The sequence below is a fragment of the Heloderma suspectum genome, chromosome 1 (genome assembly GCF_057233095.1).
Source record: "Heloderma suspectum isolate Gila_16-S chromosome 1, 16-S_ref, whole genome shotgun sequence".
In the NCBI taxonomy this organism is placed as follows: Eukaryota; Metazoa; Chordata; class Lepidosauria; order Squamata; family Helodermatidae; genus Heloderma; species Heloderma suspectum.
Window position 1 is genome coordinate 133,196,652 of NC_139458.1, and position 21,079 is coordinate 133,217,730.

A 21,079-nucleotide genomic window follows, 5' to 3' on the forward strand; every position below is an offset into this window, starting at 1 on the left:
AAACAAGAGGTAAAACATGAGCCTTCTTAAGCCATGTGCCTGTCTTCTGTCACTTCGAGGTGTATACTTTTCCTCTGTTTGCTTTGGCTTGTCATCTGATAAATTGTCACACTTGCTCTGTGTGTGTGTGTGTGTGTGTGCGCGCGCGTGCGTGCATGTGTGCGTGTGTGTGTGTGTGGGGACGGAATATAGAAAAGTTGTCCAACATTAGATCCTCTGCTTTCCCTTCCTGCTGAAATCTTGTATGGCCGTACATGCTTGAACACTGAGGTGTCCTTGGGGGGACAGGCGGCAGCTCAGTGGGAGGGCACATGCCCTGCATGCCGAAGGTCCCAGCTTCCATCGCTGGCCCTGCCAGGTAGGGCTGGAAAAAAGCTCCTGCCTAAAACTGCAGAGGCCCTGCCAGTCAGTCCTGCCAGTACAGGGCGAGATGGTCTGACTCCGTATAAGTCTCCTTCCTTCCTTGTTCCTTCCTTCCTTCCTTCCTTCCTTCCTTTTCTGGCAGGCAGAATTCTCTTACTCTCTAGTTTGATGCTTTACTCCACACGTGGGCAACCTGTGGCATGCTGTGCCCCACCCACTTTTCCCATCTCGGGCAGCAGGGGAAGATGAATCACTGTTTCCCCACTGCTAAATCCACTGGGAACCATAAAAAGCCATTGATTTGCTTTTTCTTTATTAAGAAAACAGGAAGTGAATTTAAAGAAGCATCTGAAGATTTGAGATCTTGAAGAAGAGCATCATTTTTAAAAGCGGCGACTCAGCAACGACTCTTGACGCAAATGATCAGACATATTTCTGCAGAACGAAGATCAGCGAAAGGGAACCGCAAGGAGCCAACAGCTTAGATGATCACCTTGGATGATTTCTCAAGCTTCAGGCTATCTGAACTTGTGGTTCCTCTGCACACCTTGCCAGGATATTTTTCTAGAACAGAGATTCCCAGTATACAAGTATGAGTTGTATTATCTCAGTAAATATAAAGGGCTGGATGCAAACCTAAATGGTATGCGTATGTCAAGCCTTGCCCTGTCAGGGACTGGATGGGTTTCTTCAGCTCTAGCATAGAAGATGGTTCACTCTATGCTGCCCCCCCCCCCCGCCATGCCCAGTGGTCCAAATGGGTCAGGGGGGCAGAACCTCTTTCAGCCCAAGGGCCAAATTCCATTTCCAAGGAGCTGTTGGGGGCCACATTCCAGGGTGGGGGGCGGCCAAAGGTATAAGGGGTGAGGCCAGAAATACAAAAAATATCAGCATATTTTAGCTTAAAGCTCCTTCTGCCAGTAACTAAGGCTTAGGAGGGGTGTTTCAAGCTTTTAGAATGGGGGGGGGAAGTTGCACAAATGGTGGGAACCCACCGAATGATTGTTGGTCAGGGGAAGGGGAGTGGGGCCAGGGGAAGAGGTGAGGCCATCTAGGGAACCCTGGAGGGCCAGAATGGGGCACCAGGTGGGATGGATTTGGCACCAGGCCTGAGGACCTGCACCCCTGATTTCAGGGATTGGTGACTGTCCTTCTCAGATTTCACGTGCGGTCTTGCAAAAGTGCAAAAGTCTTGCAAAAGTGCGCCTTTGGCACCCTGGCACCCTCTTCCTGCCAAGACACCCCCAGTGCTTCCTTTGCCAGCTGCTGTGTGCCAGGTGCAAATAGCTTTATTCTCCTGGTCCAGTGGTGGTTTTAGCTAGGCACATTGGGGGCTTTGGCTAAAAGGCTGGATAATGCCGTCCATTGTGCCATGCATGCATATGCTGGAGCCATGAAGTGATACACAGACATGTCTAAACAAGCCTCAGTGTGTGGCAGATGACCATGGGCCTGGCCTCTACTGAAACATACTGTGCTTGCAATGGTGTGAGGGGACCTGAGAATGACATAATGGGGCATTTGAGCTGTCCTGGTTTTTCGGACCTGCACATCTGAACCCAAGTTTCATGAGGAACCCTTGGGATCCTACGAGGAACAGGCTAGTTTAGCCTCGAGAAAAGAAGATGAAGGGGAGACGTGACAGCTGTCTCCAAATATCTGATGGGCAGTCATGCATACGATGGACTGGGCTTGTTCTCTGTAGCTCCAGAGGGGTGGAAATGGCAAGGAAGCAGATTTCAGCTAAAATTTAGGAGGAGCTTCCTAATGGTAGGAGCTCTACAACCCAGGAGGTAGCGGGCACTCCTTCGTTGGACTAGAGGGCCACCGAAGTCCCACCCACTTCCAAAACCTTGTGATTCTTTTCAGTCCTCAAGTGATAGAAAGGTGTGAATTCGCTGTGAGTTGACCCCAGGCTGTGATCTAAGTGTTGGGGTGTTGGGATGTGAAAGAACGTACCATCACTTCGCCTTTTGCCTCTAGGTACTTCTGTGGAAGTCCAAGTGTGCAGTGCTTCATCTGAGAAGCAGATTCTTTCATCAGAGGAGTGGTTGCAAAAGAAGCAATCGCCTTCATGTAGTCATCATGCGAGGCAAAAATGTACTTGGTGAGAATATCAATGAGAAGAGGGCAGGTATCAGCAGCAGTAGCTGGAATGCAATAGTTTGAAATAAGAGGTGAGCAGCAGCACATCCATATACGTGACTGCCTATGGCTAAGCATATTTCTTCCCCAGCCTGGTGCCCTCCAGATTTGACGGGCTACAGGCCTATGCTGGCTGGGGGATTCTTGGAGATATAGTCCAACATACTGCATTGCAAAACAGAATAAGCCCCAGGATGTCGCAAACAGTGCTCCTACACACACACACACACACACACACACACACGCTCACTCACACATACATCCTGCTGATTGCAATCCCCACTGCTACCACTAGGAGTCCAACTGGAACCTTTCAAGTAAACGCAGAGGCGCGGGGGCCAAATCCAGCCTTCCAGGTCTGGCAATCAGAATGTATCCAGAAGGCTTTGCCCCCTTTCCCTCAACCACTGATTGGTACTTTTCTAGCTTTTGTGCAGGTTTTCTTTCCACTTTGAAAGGTTGAGATGCCTTTCCTGGCAGTAAAATCTTCAAGCTAAAATATGATAGGATTTTAGGGGGGTTGGCCCCACTCTTTTTTACTTTGGCCCCACCCTCCACTGGAATGTGGCCCCTAAGAGCTTCTCCAAAATGGAATTTGGCCCTCAGGCTGAAGCTCTAATAACTCAATCACTTGCATTTTTACTCAAAAGCAAATCCCATTAGGTTCAAAGGGGTTTGCTCTCAAGTAAATGTATTATTTTATTGTTGATCCCTCTGTCCAGAACATTTATGTTTCAGTGGCCCCTGAGGCACCCTCTGCTTTTCTCTCCTAATATATCTGCAGGGGCAGAAGTAATGTTCCTGGGGTCCCTGCAAGCTTAGCAAAATTATACAAAAGCATCAAAGAATGGTATTTGCTCCCTACAAATGTTATCCTCACCCCTATATTTCCATGATTCTATATCTGTAGTATAGCTTAAACTGGTAAATTCAAGTTAGCAGAGACTAGAGACCACACAGCATGAATTTTTCTTTAAAAGACACAAGCTTTTGGAGACTTCCTTTGGGTAATGTGAGCTCCCGCCCTCTCCCTCAAGTAGATCCACTGAAATAACAAAAGACTGAAGCTATTTACATGCCTATGGACATCCTCTCTGCTTTGATTGAGATGATCTCTCCAAATAATCCAGTACAGCTGCTTTAGGCTAGCCTCTAAACATAAAGAGACCTGGTTTGCACATGGGTGGCAATTCCTGGATTGTTGTGTGGACAAAACTCAGGAATTGTGTGGACAAGCAGACATTTTTGCTTGTTGTTTCTGCTTTTAATTAACAACCCAGAAATGCCCCCTTCCTGTTAAACACCCCAGAGTTTCTGGGTTCACACTTCATGAAACAACCCAGGAACAAAGTGCATGTGGCTTGCACACTCTGCTCATCCCTGCAATTCCTGGGATAAAAAACCCAGGAATTGCAGCCATGATGTGTGAACTGATCACTGACTGTAAAACAAAACATTGCCAATAACAGTATTAGAATGGCTCAGATTTCTTGTGGGGTACAGTATATTTTACCATGGCAAGTACAGATAGAACAATCAAGAGTAGGTGCAAAAATGAACACATGTACAAATTCACACATGAGACTAGATTTAATATCCATTGTCCCAAACAGGTAATTAAGGGTGCAATCCTATGCATATTTAGACATAAAATTGTCCTACAACTCCCAGCATGCCCCAGACAGCTGTGTATGCTACCCAAGGGAATGGATGCAGGATCTAACAAGGGGTATTTATGTATTTTTATTTTAAAATGCAATGCCCTACCTAATTTTGGAAATTCGATGATGCAGATGTACTGCTACACCCAACAATTAAAAACATGTGTCAGATGTAACTTTGGCTGGATTGTACCCAATGTAATGTCATTGTGGTGTCTGTGAATGCAGGACATGGAATAATGGGCTCAAGTTACAGGAAGCCAGATTCTGGCTGAACATCAGGAAAAACGTCTTGTCTGAAGGATGCAGACAAGCTGGAGAGGGTTCAGAGGAGGGCAGCAAAGATGATCAGCGGACTGGAAACAAAGCACTATGAAGAGAGACTGAAAGAACTGGGCATATTTAGCCTTGAGAAGACTGAGGGGAGATATGATAGCGCTCTTCAAGTACTTGAAAGGTTGTCACAGAGAGGAAGGCCAGCATCTCTTTTTGATCATCCCAGAGCGCAGGACACGGAATAATGGGCTCAAGTTACAGGAAGCCAGATTCTGGCTGAACATCAGGAAAAACGTCCTGACTGTTAGAGCAATACGACAATGGAACCAATTACCTAGGGAGGTGGTGGGCTCTCCCACACTGGAGGCATTCAAGATGAGGCTGGACAGCCATCTGTCAGGGATGCTTTGACTTGGATTCCTGCACTGAGCAGGGGGTTGGACCCGATGGTCTTGTAGGCCCCTTCCACCCCTACTATTCTATGATTCTATGTCGGGGAAGCTCTGATGTGGATTCCTGCATTGAGCAGGGGGTTGGACTCAATGGTCTTATAGGCCCCTTCCAACCCTACTATTCTATGACTCTATCTTCATCCTTAGCTGCCTTGAGCACATTTGGTGGAAAGGTGGGATACAACTACACAAATAAATCAGTGAATGCATAAATAAAGATGTCAAGTGTCTTAATATTTCCTATTTGGGGTGGGTCCACAGTTCAATCATAGAGCATATACAGTGCCTGCTGAAGGTACTGGATTCGATGCCTAGCAAATCTAGTGAGAAGGGTTGTGTGGTAGCTGGTGGGAAAGACCTCTGCCTTGGGACCCTGGAGACCCTTTGCCAGTCAAGGTAGGCAGGAATTAGTAAGACGAAGAAGTAGACATGCCTGGAATGAGACAGCATCCTGCTTTCCTACTTGCTTAAAGCCACTTGTCTTATCATCAGGAAACATCTCAAATGAAAAGAATAACATTTGAAGGTCAAGTATATGCCTAGATTCTATGGGGCTCAAGGCAGTATCTATTGTCAAGCGCACACAGCCAATTTTATCATCTCAATAACCTCATGTGGGATGTTCAGCTGAGAGATACTGTTCACCATGGTCACCCAAATAGCTTCATGGGTGAGCAGGGATTTCAAGATGAGTCTCCCCACTTCTAGTCTGACACTTTATGCCCTACTCAAAGTGGTTCAGCAAATGATATTGAGAAGAAAACTGATAATGTTTCTCAAGCTAAATACATCTCAACCTATGTGCTGTTATTCTAATTTATTTTTAAAGAACTGGCAATTTTGTTTTTAATTTTTTTGGCAGAACTGGATAAACATATCTGTAATAGTTGCCCCTTCTATTCAGGTGGATCAGGCCTGCAAAATTTTAGAATGATATCCACAGGGGACTTTGTGCAAGGGGAACCTGTACATTTTGAGGGTCTCCAAAAGAGGACTTGTTTATCCTCCTATGTTCCTTGTGGACCATTGTTCTGAAAATTATGGGCAGCCTAGAGGTGTCCTAAATAAGAAATCTGGAGATTTTCAGAAGGATAGATGCAGCGGTTCATGTAGAAGGAGAATTCTCCTATTTTGCAGGGGAAGTAATTCACTTCCACTACCATTCCCGCCCCCAACTCCCCATGATTGTTTTGGTCAATTTGTATGAAAATGGCACACATCCTAGAGATATCCCAAGGCAATAAACCCACAATGTTTCAGAAGGATGGGTGCAGAGGATAGGGTGTTATGATGCTTGAAAACCAGTTCATGGCTTTTTCATAGTGTAGCATGGTGGCATTAGAAGAATGGCCATCTCACGGTTCCATCCTTGCCCTCCTGCAAAGCACCGTGATTGCAGCCCATGCTAAAATGTGCTCTAGGAGTAGAAGGTGGACCTGTAAATCAGTCAACCCCATTCCCTCCTTCCTCTCCCTTCATCAGCACTTAAAGAAAGCACAGGACACTGCTTGGAGACACACAGTCTGTGGGTGTGCATCGTATCTGAAACACGGGTCACCAGCACAGCTGCATTCTGGAGCAGCTTCACTTGTGTTTGCTTTGAAGGGAAGCCTAATTTTGCCTTGTCACCTAACAGAACCAGAGTGAAGTGACCGGATTCTCCTTGGGCTTTGGACGTTGTAGGAATCCAGTACACAGACCTTATTATATTACTAGCTAATTTGAGCAGCAATTGAGAGTTACAAATGTAGGTATTCAAAGACAGTTTTGAATACTAAATTCTCTGGTTGTGGAGCTCCGTTATATGGAGGAGCATATGCTTACCCACAGATGATCCAGTGACTTCAGAAAGTAACGTTCCTTCAAGCGACTCACCTGAATAGCAGCCAAGCATCAGAGCGACTAGCAGAAGGACAGTTGTCAGTTTCATGGTGGAAATGGATGTTTATTGCATACCAGATGGGAACAGGCAATGGACTCACTTAGGAACCTCATGGACTGAGCTTAAATATATATAGGAGGGTACAGGTTGTGATCCACCCAACTGAGTCTCTGCCAATTTACATAATTTCTTCAGAAATCCAGTGTAAGCCTTATTTGCCCATGAAGTGGACTCCAAGTGGAGGAAGGAAACAAGGACAACTATAACTCTTTTGTTGCTGTTCCTTGAGAATGGAGTGGCCCAAAGAATTTAAACATACCAGTTCCTGTTCTGCACAAACATAATGCAAAATAATAACATTTTGCAGACTAGGTAAATGATATGTACTCAAGTGAATCGATTCGAACAATTATAGGAAAACATAGTTCTTTCAAAATCCCCTACACTTTTAATCAGTGGAGGCTGGTGGTTCCAATGTCAGTGGGATAGTAAATCCACTCTGGGTTTCAGTCAGAACCAGTCAGAACTCTAAAGGAGCTATCCAAGGTGCAACTGAGACCTGGAACAGATTTAGTACCCCACTGACATTGGAGCCACCAGCCTCCACTGCTTTTGATATTATTTTGTGCTTTGATAGCTGCTCCGAGAGCCTGCCCTATTGGGTAGCATGTAAGTCCCATAATACATAGTAATAATAATAAATGCAATATGTTGGCTCTTTGCTGATATTAGCAGCTGATACAACTTATCCACTATGTCACATCAAGCCTGATCTGTTGATTTCTACATAGAAGCGGGGCGGGATGGGGGGGGGGGGGGTTAATCAGTTTGCAACACTATCTTGGCCTTGTATGCTGCCTGTTTGCTTTTTCATACTTCTCAGCAGAAGATTGTTTTTGCAGAAACAATACAATCCATGACCGTCTCAGCGTGTTGGTCTGACTGAGCATTATGTCAGCAGCACCTGTGTTTTTCTTTGCAGCCAAGAGACTCCGTAGGCAGACATAAGAACATAAGCAGAGCCCTGCTGGATCAGACCAAGGGTCCATCTAGTCCAGCATTCTGTTCACACAGTGGCCAACCAGACCTGGCACACTGCGCCACGGGAGGCCTTAGGGTTTATCCGCCAGCCTCTGATAACACCTGCAGCTCTTTCCATGTAGAGCGAGAAGCTTCAACTGCAACTAAGGGCCAGAAGCCCCTGCAAAAAAATGCAACTAAGGTGCCAGGTGCTCGTGCTGGCTATGAGTTAAACAAGAGGTAAACCGAGAGCTTCCTGAACCTGTCTGGCTATCTTCTGTCATTTCTCTGCGTACGCTTCTCTTCTGTTTGTTTAGCTATTCATCTGTCAAAATTTGACTGTTTGTACGTGTGAATAGAGTGTGTGTGTGGGTAAGAGTGTGAGAAAGATACACACAGTCTAAAAGAAAAATAGAAAGAAAGGTAATACTGCTGATGTTCAACAATGAGATCCTTCTCTCTGTTTATACTGAAGGTTTGTAGGAACATTAAATATTCTGGTTTGAAACTCTGGAGAGCCGTCAACAGTACTGAGCCAGATGGACCAATTGTCTGACTCAGTATAAGGCTGCCTGCTTTGTTGCTATATTACCAGGGAGGATTTTTCTTGCTTATGGTTTGATGCTTTAGTTCTCAATGAATTGCCTGAGAAAGACAGAATGATGTGACATTCCTTGTCCCCCCACTCCCCACCCCACCCACCCACACTTTTTTGCCCATATCTTGTAGACAGATATGGGCCAAATGAATGCTCCGCTGAAGGGCTTCTATGGCTTGCAGGGATTGAGAGCGCTCAGTGAACATCAGAGGGAAGGATGGGTAGAAATGACACAGAGAATGAGAGAGAGAGAGAGAGAGAGAGACTAGGTTCACACTACATGATAAACCACACTCAAAGGTTGAGTATGGGTTGAGTGTGGGTTGTCGTTGAACCATGTGTTGTTGTTGAAACATGGTTATCGTGTTGTCTGAATCCAGCCATGGTAAGAAACCATGGTTTGTTAACCACAAACAACCAACAGTTTACAACCCAAACCATGGGTTCTCTTCATGGGTTGTTCATGGTTAACAAACCATGGTTTGTTAGCACAACTGGGTTCAGACAACACAATAACCCACATTTCAACAACACCCCACAGTTCAACAACTGTGTGTGAACCCTGCTATTGTGTTGTTTGAACCCAGTCAGAGAGAGCTGAAGAAACCAGGCTGGAGGGAGCTGAACAGAGCCAAGAATAAGCTGGGGAAAATTTCGCAGATGTCTTGTGGATAACAGAGGCTTTGTGCTGTTGGGGGCTACTGACATGTGGACTAGGACCTAGGGATGGGAGAGAAGTTCATTTCAGTTTGGTTTTGATAAGAATTTAGATATCTCTCATGCCTATTCCAGACAGATATAGATATAGATATAGATATAGATATAGATATAGATATAGATATAGAGAATGGTGATTTTATATTTGTATTATTATATTATTATGTTCTGATTACTGTTTGTACACTACCTTGTGAGGGCTTGGTTAAGAAATCTGAAAATAAATAAATGAAGTCTGAAACCAAGTCCTGTGAGGAATTATTGAAAGAGCTGGGCATATTAAGCCTGGAGAAGAGAACAGGATAAGGGGAGACATGATAGCAGTCTTCAAATATCTGAAGAGCTTTTATTCAGAAACTGGACAAGACTTGTTTTCTGTTGCCCCAGAGGGCAGGAGCAGAAGGAGGCCAGAAACGGCAAGGAAGCAGATTTTAGCTAAATATTGATGGTAAGCTATTTGACAGATGAACAGGCTGCCTCAGGAGGTAGTGTGTTCTCCATTCCTGGGGGAGTTTAAGCAGTGGCTGGGCAGCCCTCTTTTAGGGATGCTGTAGTGCAAGATTCCTGCACTGAGTAAGGGTCAGACTACATGATCTCCAGCCCCTTCCAGCTCTAAAACTCTGAGCCCAAAATTCGAAATCCTCAAGCCTTGAATGTGTGAATTTGCTCTGAGTTGACCCCAAACTGGTATTGAAAGGTTGGTGTGTGTGTGTGTGTGTGTGTGTGAAAAGAATTACCACCAATCTGCTGAGTGCTACTCGAAACAGCTCCAGAAGATCAAGTGCATATTTCTTCACAAGAGTAGAAGCTTCTCTCGTAAGACAGGTGGTTGCAAAGGGAGAGAGCTTCTGCATATATTCAGCAAGTTCTTGGTCACAGAACACATTGAGTATGTCACCAAGAAGAGGGCGAACCTCAGCAGCAGTAGCTGGAATGCAAATGTTTGAAATAAGAGGTCAGCAGCAGCATTTCCACATACATACTTGCCTTTGCCTAAAAAAAATTCTTTGTCCTTTTGCTGAGATTTTGAGTGAGAAAACCTGAAGTGATGTCATAAAGTTATCACGCTTTGAAGAGGTTAAGATTACATGGAAAAACACAGCTTTGGAAACTATGCTCCTTCACCAGGTTCTCAAACCATCACAGAGTTCACACACATACACACACACACACACACACACACACCCTGCTGCCTGCCACTGTCACCATGTGGAGTGTGATGGGAAGTTTTGGTTAAAAAGCAGATCTGGGGCACTTGTGGCCCTTTGGATGTTGTTGAACTACAACTCCCATCAGCATGAGCCAGCATACCCAATGGCCAGGGATGATGGGAGTTGTAGTCCAACAATATCTAGAGGGGCATAGGCCCCACAGCCTTGCTATAAAGCCCCTGCCCACTCTCTCTATTTGCTCCCCACCACCCCTATGTTCCCCTATGATGTGGTGTAGCATAGTTTCAACCTATGTATTCAGATTAGCAGAGGCTAGAGATCACAGAGGCAGGGTTTTCTTTCACTATACATATACGCACGCGCGCGCGCGCGCACACTATTATATGAAAAAACCCAAATATATAATTTGTTGTTGTTTATTCGGTCAGTCGCTTCCGACTCTTCATGACTTCATGGACCAGCCCACGCCAGAGCTTCCTGTTGGTCATCGCCACCCCCAGCTCCCCCAAGGTTGAGTCCGTCACCTCCAGAATATCATCCATCCATCTTGCCCTTGGTCGGCCCCTCTTCCTTTTGCCTCCCACTTTCCCTAGCATCAGCATCTTCTCCAGGGTATCCTTTCTTCTCATTATGTGGCCAAAGTACTTCAGTTTTGCCTTTAATATCATTCCCTCAAGTGAGCAGTCTGGCTCTATTTCCTGGAGTATGGACTGGTTTGATCTTCTTGCAGTCCAAGGCACTCTCAGAATTTTCCTCCAGCGCCACAGTTCAAAAGCATCTATCTTCCTTCGCTCAGCCTTCCTTATGGTCCAGCTCTCGCAGCCATAGGTTACTACGGGGAATACCATTGCTTTCACTAGGCGGACCTTTGTTGTCAGTGTGATGTCTCTGCTCTTCACTATTTTTATCAAGATTTGTCATTGCTCTCCTCCCAAGAAGTAAACGTCTTCTGATTTCTTGGCTGCAGTCAGCGTCTGCAGTAATCTTTGCGCCTAGAAAGACAAAGTCTGTCACTGCCTCCACGTTTTCTCCCTCTATTTGCCAGTTCTCAATCCAGCTGGTTGCCATAATCTTGGTTTTTTTGAGGTTTAACTGCAACCCAGCTTTTGCACTTTCTTCTTTCACCTTTGTCATGAGGTTCCTCAGCTCCTCCTCGCTTTCAGCCATCAAAGTGGTATCATCTGCATATCTGAGATTGTTAATGTTTCTTCCAGCAATTTTAACTCCAGCCTTGGCTTCCTCAAGCCCAGCATGTCGCATGATGTGTTCTGCGTACAGGTTGAATAGGTAGGGTGAGAGTATGCAACCCTGCCGTACTCCTTTCCCAATCTTAACCAGTCCGTTGTTCCGTGGTCTGTTCTTACCGTTGCTACTTGGTAGTTATACAGATTCCTCAGGAGGCAGACAAGATGACTTGGTATCCCCATACCACCAAGAACTTGCCACAGTTTGTTATGATCCACACAGTCAAAGGCTTTAGAATAGTCAATAAAACAGAAATAGATGTTTTTCTGAAACTCCCTGGCTTTCTCCATTATCCAGCGGATATTTGCAATTTGGTCTCTAGTTCCTCTGCCTTTTCTAAACCCAGCTTATACATCTGGCAATTCTCGTTCCATGAATTGCTGGAGTCTACCTTGCAAGATCTTGAGCATTACCTTACTGGCATGTGAAATAAGTGCCACTGTTCGATAGTTTGAACATGCTTTGGTGCTTCCCTTTTTTGGTATGGGGATATAAGTTGATCTTTTCCAATCTGGTGGCCATTCTTGTGTTTTCCAAATTTGCTGGCATATGGCATGCATCACCTTGACAGCATCATCTTGCAAGATTTTAAACAGTTCAGCTGGGATACCGTCATCTCCTGCTGCCTTGTTATTAGCAATGCTTCTTAGGGCCCATTCAACCTCACTCTTCAGGATGTCTGGAGTGCCTAAAAACCCGCTTCACAGGTCAAACAGCACTTGGAGCTGCTATACTTCGGGCTTGGGTGGGTGGAGTCTAGCAAGTAGAACTGAATGTCACCACAGCGTAGGTGCTGCTTAGCAAATGGGAAAGGCTTGTTCCCCACCCCTGTCCATGCTCCCCTGCTCAGGGAAGTGTAATGAAAGTGCTGTATTAAGCCCCTGGACTTTGCCCCACACCTCTCCCCTCTCATCCACCTTTGGGATATTGTGAAAGATTAAAAGATACTATGCTATTGTGAATGGGAAAAACAGGCTACATAATCTGAATGGGTAAAGCAGCTACTGCGCTATTGTGAATGCTTGACACAGTGCTACTGTGCTATCATGAATGGGAAAAACAGGCTGTATACTGTGAATGGGTAAAGCAGCTACTGCACTATTCTGAATGACTGAAATAGCACTACTGCACAATTATAAATGGGAAAGAAGGCTGTATACTGCAAATGAATAAAGTGGCTACTGTGCTAGGCTACATATTGTGAATGGGAAAACAACACTACTGCAATACAGTGAAAGGATGAAACAGCACACAATAGTGTTAAGTGGGAAAGGAAGGCTTCGTCCAAAAGCACCCTACTGCAAATGGGGGTAAAGAGGGAATTTACTCCCCCACCCCTGACCACATCACTGCCTGGTCACAGCCAGGTCACAGAGGCACGCCCAGGATTTAATGCAGGGGAACGGGGTGCACTGCAGCAGAACCGCACGTGAGCCACATTTAAGGAAAAAAGATGCACTAAAAGGACTTTCTAAAAATGCACCTTTTCCAGAGGGAAGCTGTGGGGTTCCTGCTAGGGATGTCAGAGAATTCCGCCACGGACTCCAGTGAGGCCAGATTCTTTAGAATCCGCCCCCCCGGAATCCGTGGTGGAATGCCCCCCCCGCCACCCTGCGGAATCCCCCCCTGGACAGAGCATACCTGGCGGCAGATGCGGCGGCTCCAGTGGCTCTGGCGGTGGCGGATGCAACGGCTCCAGCTGGTCTCCCAGCTAGGGATGTCAGAGAATTCTGCGATGGATGTCGGTGAGGCCGAATGCCAGTGCATTCAGCCCGCCGAAATCCGTCGCGGAACGAAGCCCCCGCCGCCCCACCCCACGAAAGGTGGCGAAACGGAGCACTTACCTGCTCCCGTCCGCGCTGCTTTGTGAATGGCGGCCGTCCTGCGGCCACCATTCACTTCCTCCTCTTCAAGCAGTCATAGGCTACATAAATACTTACGTAGCCTATCACGGCTAACGCAGGGACACCATTTGCATCCCTGCAGAGGCCATGATAGGCTACGTAAGTATTTACATACCCTATCATGGCGGGGGGGGGGAACCCAGCATACGCAAATGGCGGCGGCTACCGCCATTTGCGTACACTGGGTTTTTTTCCCCCCTGCCATGATAGGCTACGTAAATACTTACATAGCCTATCACGGCAGGGGGGAAAAAACCCAGCATACACAAATGGCGGTAGCCACCGCCATTTGCATAAGCTGGGGTTTTCCCCCCTGCCGTGATAGGCTACGTAAATATTTACATAGCCTATCACAGCTCAATACAGAGACACAAATGGTGGCGGCTACGACAGCTGCCATTTGCATCCCTGCAGGGCTGCCCAGCGGCCGGATGTCTGGCTGCGGGCGGCTGGAGCCAGCCGGCGGCTCCGCAGCTTGGCCGCGGAGCAGGGCCAGCCGGGCAGGATTCCGGGGGGAGGGACAGAGCGCCTCCCCCCCACCACTGATGCCCCTCAGCGGACCAAGGTAAGGGATTCATACATCCCTACTCCCAGCTGCTGCCGGGCTGCTGCGGCTGAAAATGGCGGCGGTCGTAGCGGCTGCCATTTGCATGGCTGGCTTCGTTCATGATAGGCTACGTAAATATTTACTTAGCCTATCACGGCAAAGAGCAGGGGCACAAATGGCGGCCACTACACCATTTGCGCCCCTGCTCTTTGCCGTGATAGGCTATGTAAGTATTTACGTAGCCTATCATGGCAAAAGGCAGCCACACAAATAAATACTTACGTAGCCTATCACAGCTTAATGCAAGGACGCAAATGGCAGCTGCTACGACAGCCGCCATTTGTGGCTGCATCCAGCCCTGGCCGGTGGCTCCACAGAGCCAACGCGGAGCGAAGCCGGCCGGGGACGATTCTGGGGGGAGGGACGGAGCGCCTCCCCCCACCACGGATTGCCTGGCACGGAGCCAGATAGGGGTTTCGTACATCCCTAGTTCCTGCAGACTGGCGACAAGATCATCTATCATGAGCGACCATGATGTGATCTCACTTCACACTAAATCATCCACATACATTGCCCCTGGCCATTTATAAGGAGGAAATAGAGACTGGATGTCACCCCACCCGGTCAGAAACAGGTAATTAAGGCTGTCAAAGTAGGTCATTTGTTCACTGCCACACATATGGTCCCACTCCAGTAGAGAGAGCAGTATATGCAACTAAAGGGGATGGATGTGAATTCCAACAAGTAATATTTATCTCTGCATTTTTATTTTGAAAGTTAACACCTTTATCTCATTTTGGAAATTCTAGGCACCTCATGTAACACTAAAATAAAAAAGTGAAAACGTGTGTCAAATGTAACGTTGACTGGATTGTATCCAATAGGATTGCATTGTTGTATCAACATATCGTATTTGTATTATTGTTGTTAGTTACTTTAAGCTACTTTGGGTGGGATATAAACTTAAGAAATAAATGAATGTATAGGGATGTCAAGTGCCTTGAGATTTGCTATTAGTGGAGGGACCATAGCTCAGTGGTAGAGCTGAGAAGAAGGTCTTGCAGAAGAAGGTCCCAGATTCAGTCCCTGGCATCTCAAAAGGGCCAGGTGCAGTGGTGACTGCTGAAGTGCAGGCACTCATCCTGATGGTCCCCAGAGCCGCACCCTCAAGGAGACTCCAAAAATCCAGGCAGCTGTGTTGATCCACATCAACAAACCAGCTCTAGCAGTTTTCATCTCCACAAGGAGCAATTTTTTTATAAAGTGAATGGGTCTTTAGTGCCCATTCAAGACCAAGTCACCCCAAAATGCTTTGCACTACAACAGGAGTAGCTCGCAACAATATATTCTTGCTGGGAAAATACTGTGAGGATTGCAACGAAGGGGATAGGGAAATCTAAAACAGATGATATGACTGTCCCTGCTAATCAAAATGTCCAGGTGCTTTGACCCTGTGAGCCCTGACTCCACTACACCACTGGTCATAGAATCATAGAACAGTAGGGTTGGAAGGGGCCTACAAGGCCATCGAGTCCAACCCCCTGCTCAACACAGGAATCCAAGTCAGAGCATCTCTGACAGATGGCTGTCCAGCCTCATCTTGAATGCCTCCAGTGTGGGAGAGCCCACCACCTCCCTAGGTCATTGGTTCCATTGTCATATTGCTCTAACAGTCAGGAAGTTTTTCCTGATGTTCAGCCGGAATCTGGTTTCCTGTAACGTGAGCCCATTATTCCATGTCCTGCACTCTGGGATGATCGAGAAGAGATCCTGGCCTTCCTCTCTGTGACAACCTTTCAAGTACTTGAAGAGCGCTATCCTATCTCCCCTCAGTCTTCTCTTCTCAAGGCTAAACATGCGCAGTTCTTTCTGTCTCTCTTCATAGGGCTTTGTTTCCAGTCCCTTGATCATCTTCATTGCCCTCCTCTGAACCTTGTCTGCATCCTTCTTAAAGTGCGGTGCCCAGAACTGGACACGGTACTCCAGATGAGGCCTAACCAGTGCTGAGTAGAGGGGAACTAGTACTTCCCGAGATTTGGAAGCTATGCTTCTATTAATGCAGTCCAAAATAGCATTGGCCTTTTTTGCAGCCACATCACATTGTTGGCTCATATTCAGCTTGTGATCGACAATTCCAAGATCCTTCTCGCTTGTAGTGTTGTTGAGCCACGTATCCCTCATCTTGTAACTGTGCATTTGGTTTCTTTTTCCTAGGTGCAGAACTTGGCATTTATCCTTATTAAATGACATTCTGTTGTTTCCTGCCCAGCGCTGCAGTCTATCAAGATCACTTTGAATTTTGTTTCTGTCTTCCAAAGTATTAGCTATCCCGCCCAATTTTTTGTCATCTGCAAATTTGATAAGCATCCCTTGCACCTCCTCCTCCAAGTCATTAATAAAAATGTTGAAGAGCACTGGGCCCAGGAGTGAGCCCTGCGGTACCCCACTCGTTACCTCTCCCCAGTTTGAGAAGATCCCATTGATAAGCACTCTTTGAGTCCGATTCTGTAGCCAACTGTGGATCCACCGGATCGTTGCTTCATCTAGCCCACTTTGAGCTAGTTTGCTCATCAGGATATCATGGGGCACTTTGTCGAAAGCTTTGCTGAAGTCGAGGTATATTATGTCTACAGCATTCCCACAGTCCACAAGGGAGGTGACTTGGTCAAAAAAATGAGATCAGATTAGTCTGGCAGGATTTGTTCTTGACAAATCCATGTTGGCTTCGTTCAGGTGGCAGATGGTGTGAAAGAGCTCTGCCTTACGGCCTCTGCTCATCAAAATAGACAGGAACGGGCAAGATGAACAAATGGCTGGGCCTCGTCTATGGCAGCATCCTACGTTCCTACTTGTTTAAAGCCACTTCTCTTATCATCAGGAAACGTCTCAAATGAAAAGAATCACATCTGAAGAGCAAGTATATGCCTAGACTCTATGGGCCTCAGGGCAGTATCTATTGTCACGCATACACACATTTTATCATCCCGATAACCCCAAGAGGAAGGTTAAGCTGACAGATACTGTTGGCCAAGGTCACCCACAAAGCTTCATGACTCAGCAAGGATTTGAAGATATGTCTTCCCACTTCTAGTCTGACACTTCATGCCCTTCTCAAATTCACTCAGAGAGTGATATTCAGAAGGCAACTGATGATGTAGTCCCAAATCTCAAGCTAAATAGATCCTGACCTACATGCTATTGGATGGGAAACCTACTCAGAACCTACTACCTGCTCACAGTGCTTTCCAAAGAGCAATGTATACATTTTACATGCCAGAAATTGGGCTGGGGAACCTTATTTGGGTTCATTCTTTGATGTATGAAAGTCTGTATATTCAGGCCCATGAAATGATGTATTCTGTGGTAGCTTCATATTATTACTGCACACTAATTTGAGCAGCATGATACTTAAGGGTAATACCTAAATGTTAGGTATTTGTGAAGAGTGTAGAATACTAAATTGTCCAGTTGTGAAATTCTTTTATATGGAAGAATGTATACTTACCCCCAATAGTCCAGTGACTTCAGAAAATAAAATTTCTTTGAATGATGTGCTAAGCAACTCACCTGAATAGCAGCAAATCATCAGGGTGACTAACGGAAGGACAGCTGTCAGCTTCATGGTGAAAGTGGTTGTTTACTGTGTATCAGATGGCAACACTTAATGGACTCACTTTGGAAACTCATGGACAGAGCCTAAATATATATGGGTGGCTGCTAGTGTCCCACCCCTCAGAATCTATACCAGAAGACATACATTCTTCAGAACTGCAATCCAAACCACGTTTCCCCATGAACTGGATCCCAAGAAGAGGAAGAAAACAATGACGACTATATGTCTTTGTTCTTGTTTCCTTGAGAATGGAGTGGCCCTAAGGACTTAGGCTCACTTATTTGTATTATGCACAAACACAAGATAATGAGAAAAGATAGTTTGCAGACAAAGCAACTAATATATGCTCATCTAAATTAATCCATACAATTGTAGGAAGACCCACCATTTATACATGAATGTTCACTTGTCAAACATCTCACTGTTGAATGTTAAGCATCTTTGTAAGAAACCTGTAGATAAACCTGTATTCAGATCATTTATGGTAGAGCAGATGAAGGGCCAAGTCTCAGGGTAGAAGGATTTCTTTCTTACCCCTGGTCAATTTGCAACCCTTTCTTGGCCTTCTATGCTGGCACTGGGCAGAGGGTGGTCGTGTCCACATTTTGTCCACATGTTAATATGAATTTATGTAATTTCACCATCTCGAACCACTATGCAAAGCAAAACTCAATTATCCTTCAAAATTTGCACATCTCCAAATTTTGCAATGGAGTTCTCCAATCACCAAATGCATACAACCATGCAAGTATTAGGGGAAAATGCATACAAAATCTGTATATTAGTGAAAATGATGTTAAAAATGCACTGTCTTAGGAAAATTATGTGGAAAATGTGTATATTCGGCAATTAAATGTGTATATTAGGCAATGTGTGTACAAAAAGAGAAATGTGCACAAAACCTACGAGCCAAAAAATGAGAAAGTGAGAGAAACCAAAATGTACAGATTCATCCATGCCTAGTTGGGAGTTTCTTTCTGAAGCAAGCAGATAGATTTTTTGCAGAAATAATAGTACAAAGCCCCACCATCTCAATGGATTGGTCTGGCTGAGCGTTTTATCTCCAGCACCTGTGTTTTTCTTTGCAGCCAAGTGACTCTGAGGGCAGACCTGGCACACTGGTTTATCCACCAGCCCCTGAGAACACCTGTAGCTCCTTTGTCCCTTTGCATGTAGAGAGAGATGCTTCAAATTGCATCAACTACCAGGGGCCAGAAGGGTCTGGAAATCAGTGGTTTGGCTGACCCTGTATTTTGTTGTACTGTCAACCTGCCCTCACTTCAACTGCACCACCACCACCAGCAACAATCAGGAAAGCAGTACTGATTGCCCATTCTTATAAAGGGCTGTACTTCATTACCTCACTTCTCTAATCCCCTTTCTGCCCTCCCATCCTCCCTGTGTCTTGTGGGAGTATGTGTTTTGGGGTGTGGGGGGTGTGGATTGTAATCCATCAATCAAAGACATATCTGATTAATACTATGGAAAGCACTTAGTTTATTTAAAGTGTTTTACCAGCTAGTAATACCAATAGTAATATAACTATAGACATGGTTTTTGGTGCAGAGTATGCCCTTGTCCTGCAGAAGGATTTAAAGAAGGCAATGAGGAGGCATTTTGATGGTTCTTCGCTATGTGACTGAAGGGGCAGACTTGAGAATACAGCATTTCAAAAGTTGTCACTTGACCATACAAGATGGAAGACTGACGATCGCATGATAGTTCCTCAAAAATAGTTATGTCTTTATGTGTGACAGTTTTATCTTGATCTTCATTTCAGCCAAGGTTTATCAGGATTTATGCCAGAGCTGATTTGTAATTGCAGTGTGAGGTGTTTAAAATAAGGGAGGCAGCATAGTTGCCTTTCCTTCACCACGGAGTTTCAAGAACAAGCTTGCAAATCCCTCAGTGAGCAAAGGGTTCTCATATCAGACTCTGCACAACTCCCCTGCCAGAGATGAAGTACTGCCCTTGTTCTTTTAGGCTGGAGTAGAGATGCCACGAACTCTTGAGCTGTCTTTTAGAAGTCTATGAAACGTCTTGAAAGTAATGTACTTTTGACTTTGCACATTTATGGCTGCTGTCAAAAATGTTACACTTAACTGGGGGCAAGTTCCACTGAACTTAGATGAGTTTACATCTGAGTAGACATGCATACAATTGCACTGTAAGATGTCAACAAAACACACTTTCAGACCTGAAGAGAAATCTTGGTAACTAATGGAGGGCAGAGGAAGAGAGGGAATTAACCTGCCAAAAGCCTTGACAGCTATGGTAAGTATCTTGGAGGAGAAAATAAGGCATGTGAGAAACCTTGGAATTGTGTGCTCCTTCTCCTCTGCTATATAGCTATTTAATTTATTTATTAATTTATTAATTAAATTTATTAATCGCCCATCTGGCCAATCATGCAGCCACTCTGGGCGATGTACACCAATAAAAACAGTTTATACAATAAAATTCAACATTAAAAACATCACATTTCTAAAATTACCCTAGCCCACCCCTAATGCCTGCCTGAACAACCATGTTTTTAATGCATGGCGGAAGCTCATTAAAGAGGGAGCATGGCGGAGTTCCCTAGGGAGGGAGTTCCACAGAGTGGGGACCACCACAAAGAAGGCCCTCTCCCTCGTCCTCACCAGCCTAGCTGTCCTGGCTGATGGGACAGAGAGAAGGCCATCCGAGGCTGATCTTGTTGAGCGGCCTATCTGGTGTTGCTGGAGGCGCTCCTTGAGATAGGCTGGGCCGGAACCTTATAGGGTTTTAAAGGTCAAAACCAACACCTTGAATTTGGCCCGGAAAACAACTGGTAGCCAGTGCAGCTCCTTCAGCACTGGAGTGATGTGATCTTGCCGGCAGCCGCCTTTAATCAGGTGAGCCGCCGCGTTCTGTACCAGCTGCAGCTTCCAAACTGTCTTCAAGGGTAACCCCACGTAGAGTGCATTACAGTAGTCTAAACGAGAGGAGACCAGGGCATGTACTACCGATGGGAGCAGATGGTCGGGAAGGTAGGGGTGCAGCCGCCGTATCAGATGGAGTTGGTACAGTGCTGTCCGGCTCACAGCTGACACCTGAGCCTCCATGGACAGCTGGGAGTCTAAGATGACCCCCAAGCTGCGGACCTGGTCTTTCAAGGGTAACCGTACCCCATTCAACACCAGGTCAACATCCTCAAACCTCCTCTTGTCTCCCACCAAAAGTACCTCGGTCTTGTCAGGGTTCATATTCAGCTTATTCCTCCCCATCCAGCCACTCACCATCTCCAGACATTTGGACAGGGATTCTACGGCCAACCTTGGTGAAGATTTAAAAGAGAGGTAGAGCTGCGTGTCATCCGCATATTGATGATACTGCACCCCAAACCTCCTGATGATAGCCCCCAGCGGCTTCACATAGAGGTTAAATAGCATCAGGGAGAGGATGGAACCCTGTGGCACCCTACAAGTGAGCGGCCATGGGTCCGAAACCTCCTCTCCCAGCG

At 45.9% G+C, this 21,079-nt stretch overlaps 1 protein-coding gene across 2 annotated transcripts in view; it reads right to left on the reverse strand.

The window, feature by feature from the left end:
• Positions 1-654: 654 nt before the first annotated feature.
• LOC146357909 (secretoglobin family 1D member 2-like) overlaps positions 655-21,079 on the reverse strand; it is a 48,275-nt gene continuing 27,850 nt past the window's right edge. Inside the window, exons 1-3 of one of the 2 annotated variants that reach the window (XM_084858351.1) lie at positions 6,773-6,877; positions 2,323-2,513; positions 655-927 (exon numbers count right to left, since the gene is read on the reverse strand). In XM_084858351.1, coding sequence (XP_084714477.1) covers positions 877-927; positions 2,323-2,513; positions 6,773-6,827 — 297 coding nt within the window. In that variant the 5' untranslated portion in view covers positions 6,828-6,877 and the 3' untranslated portion in view covers positions 655-876. Of the gene's footprint in view, positions 928-2,322; positions 2,514-6,772; positions 6,878-17,549; positions 17,623-21,079 lie in introns of those variants that run through there. The other variant, XM_084858362.1, reaches the window with a different exon arrangement.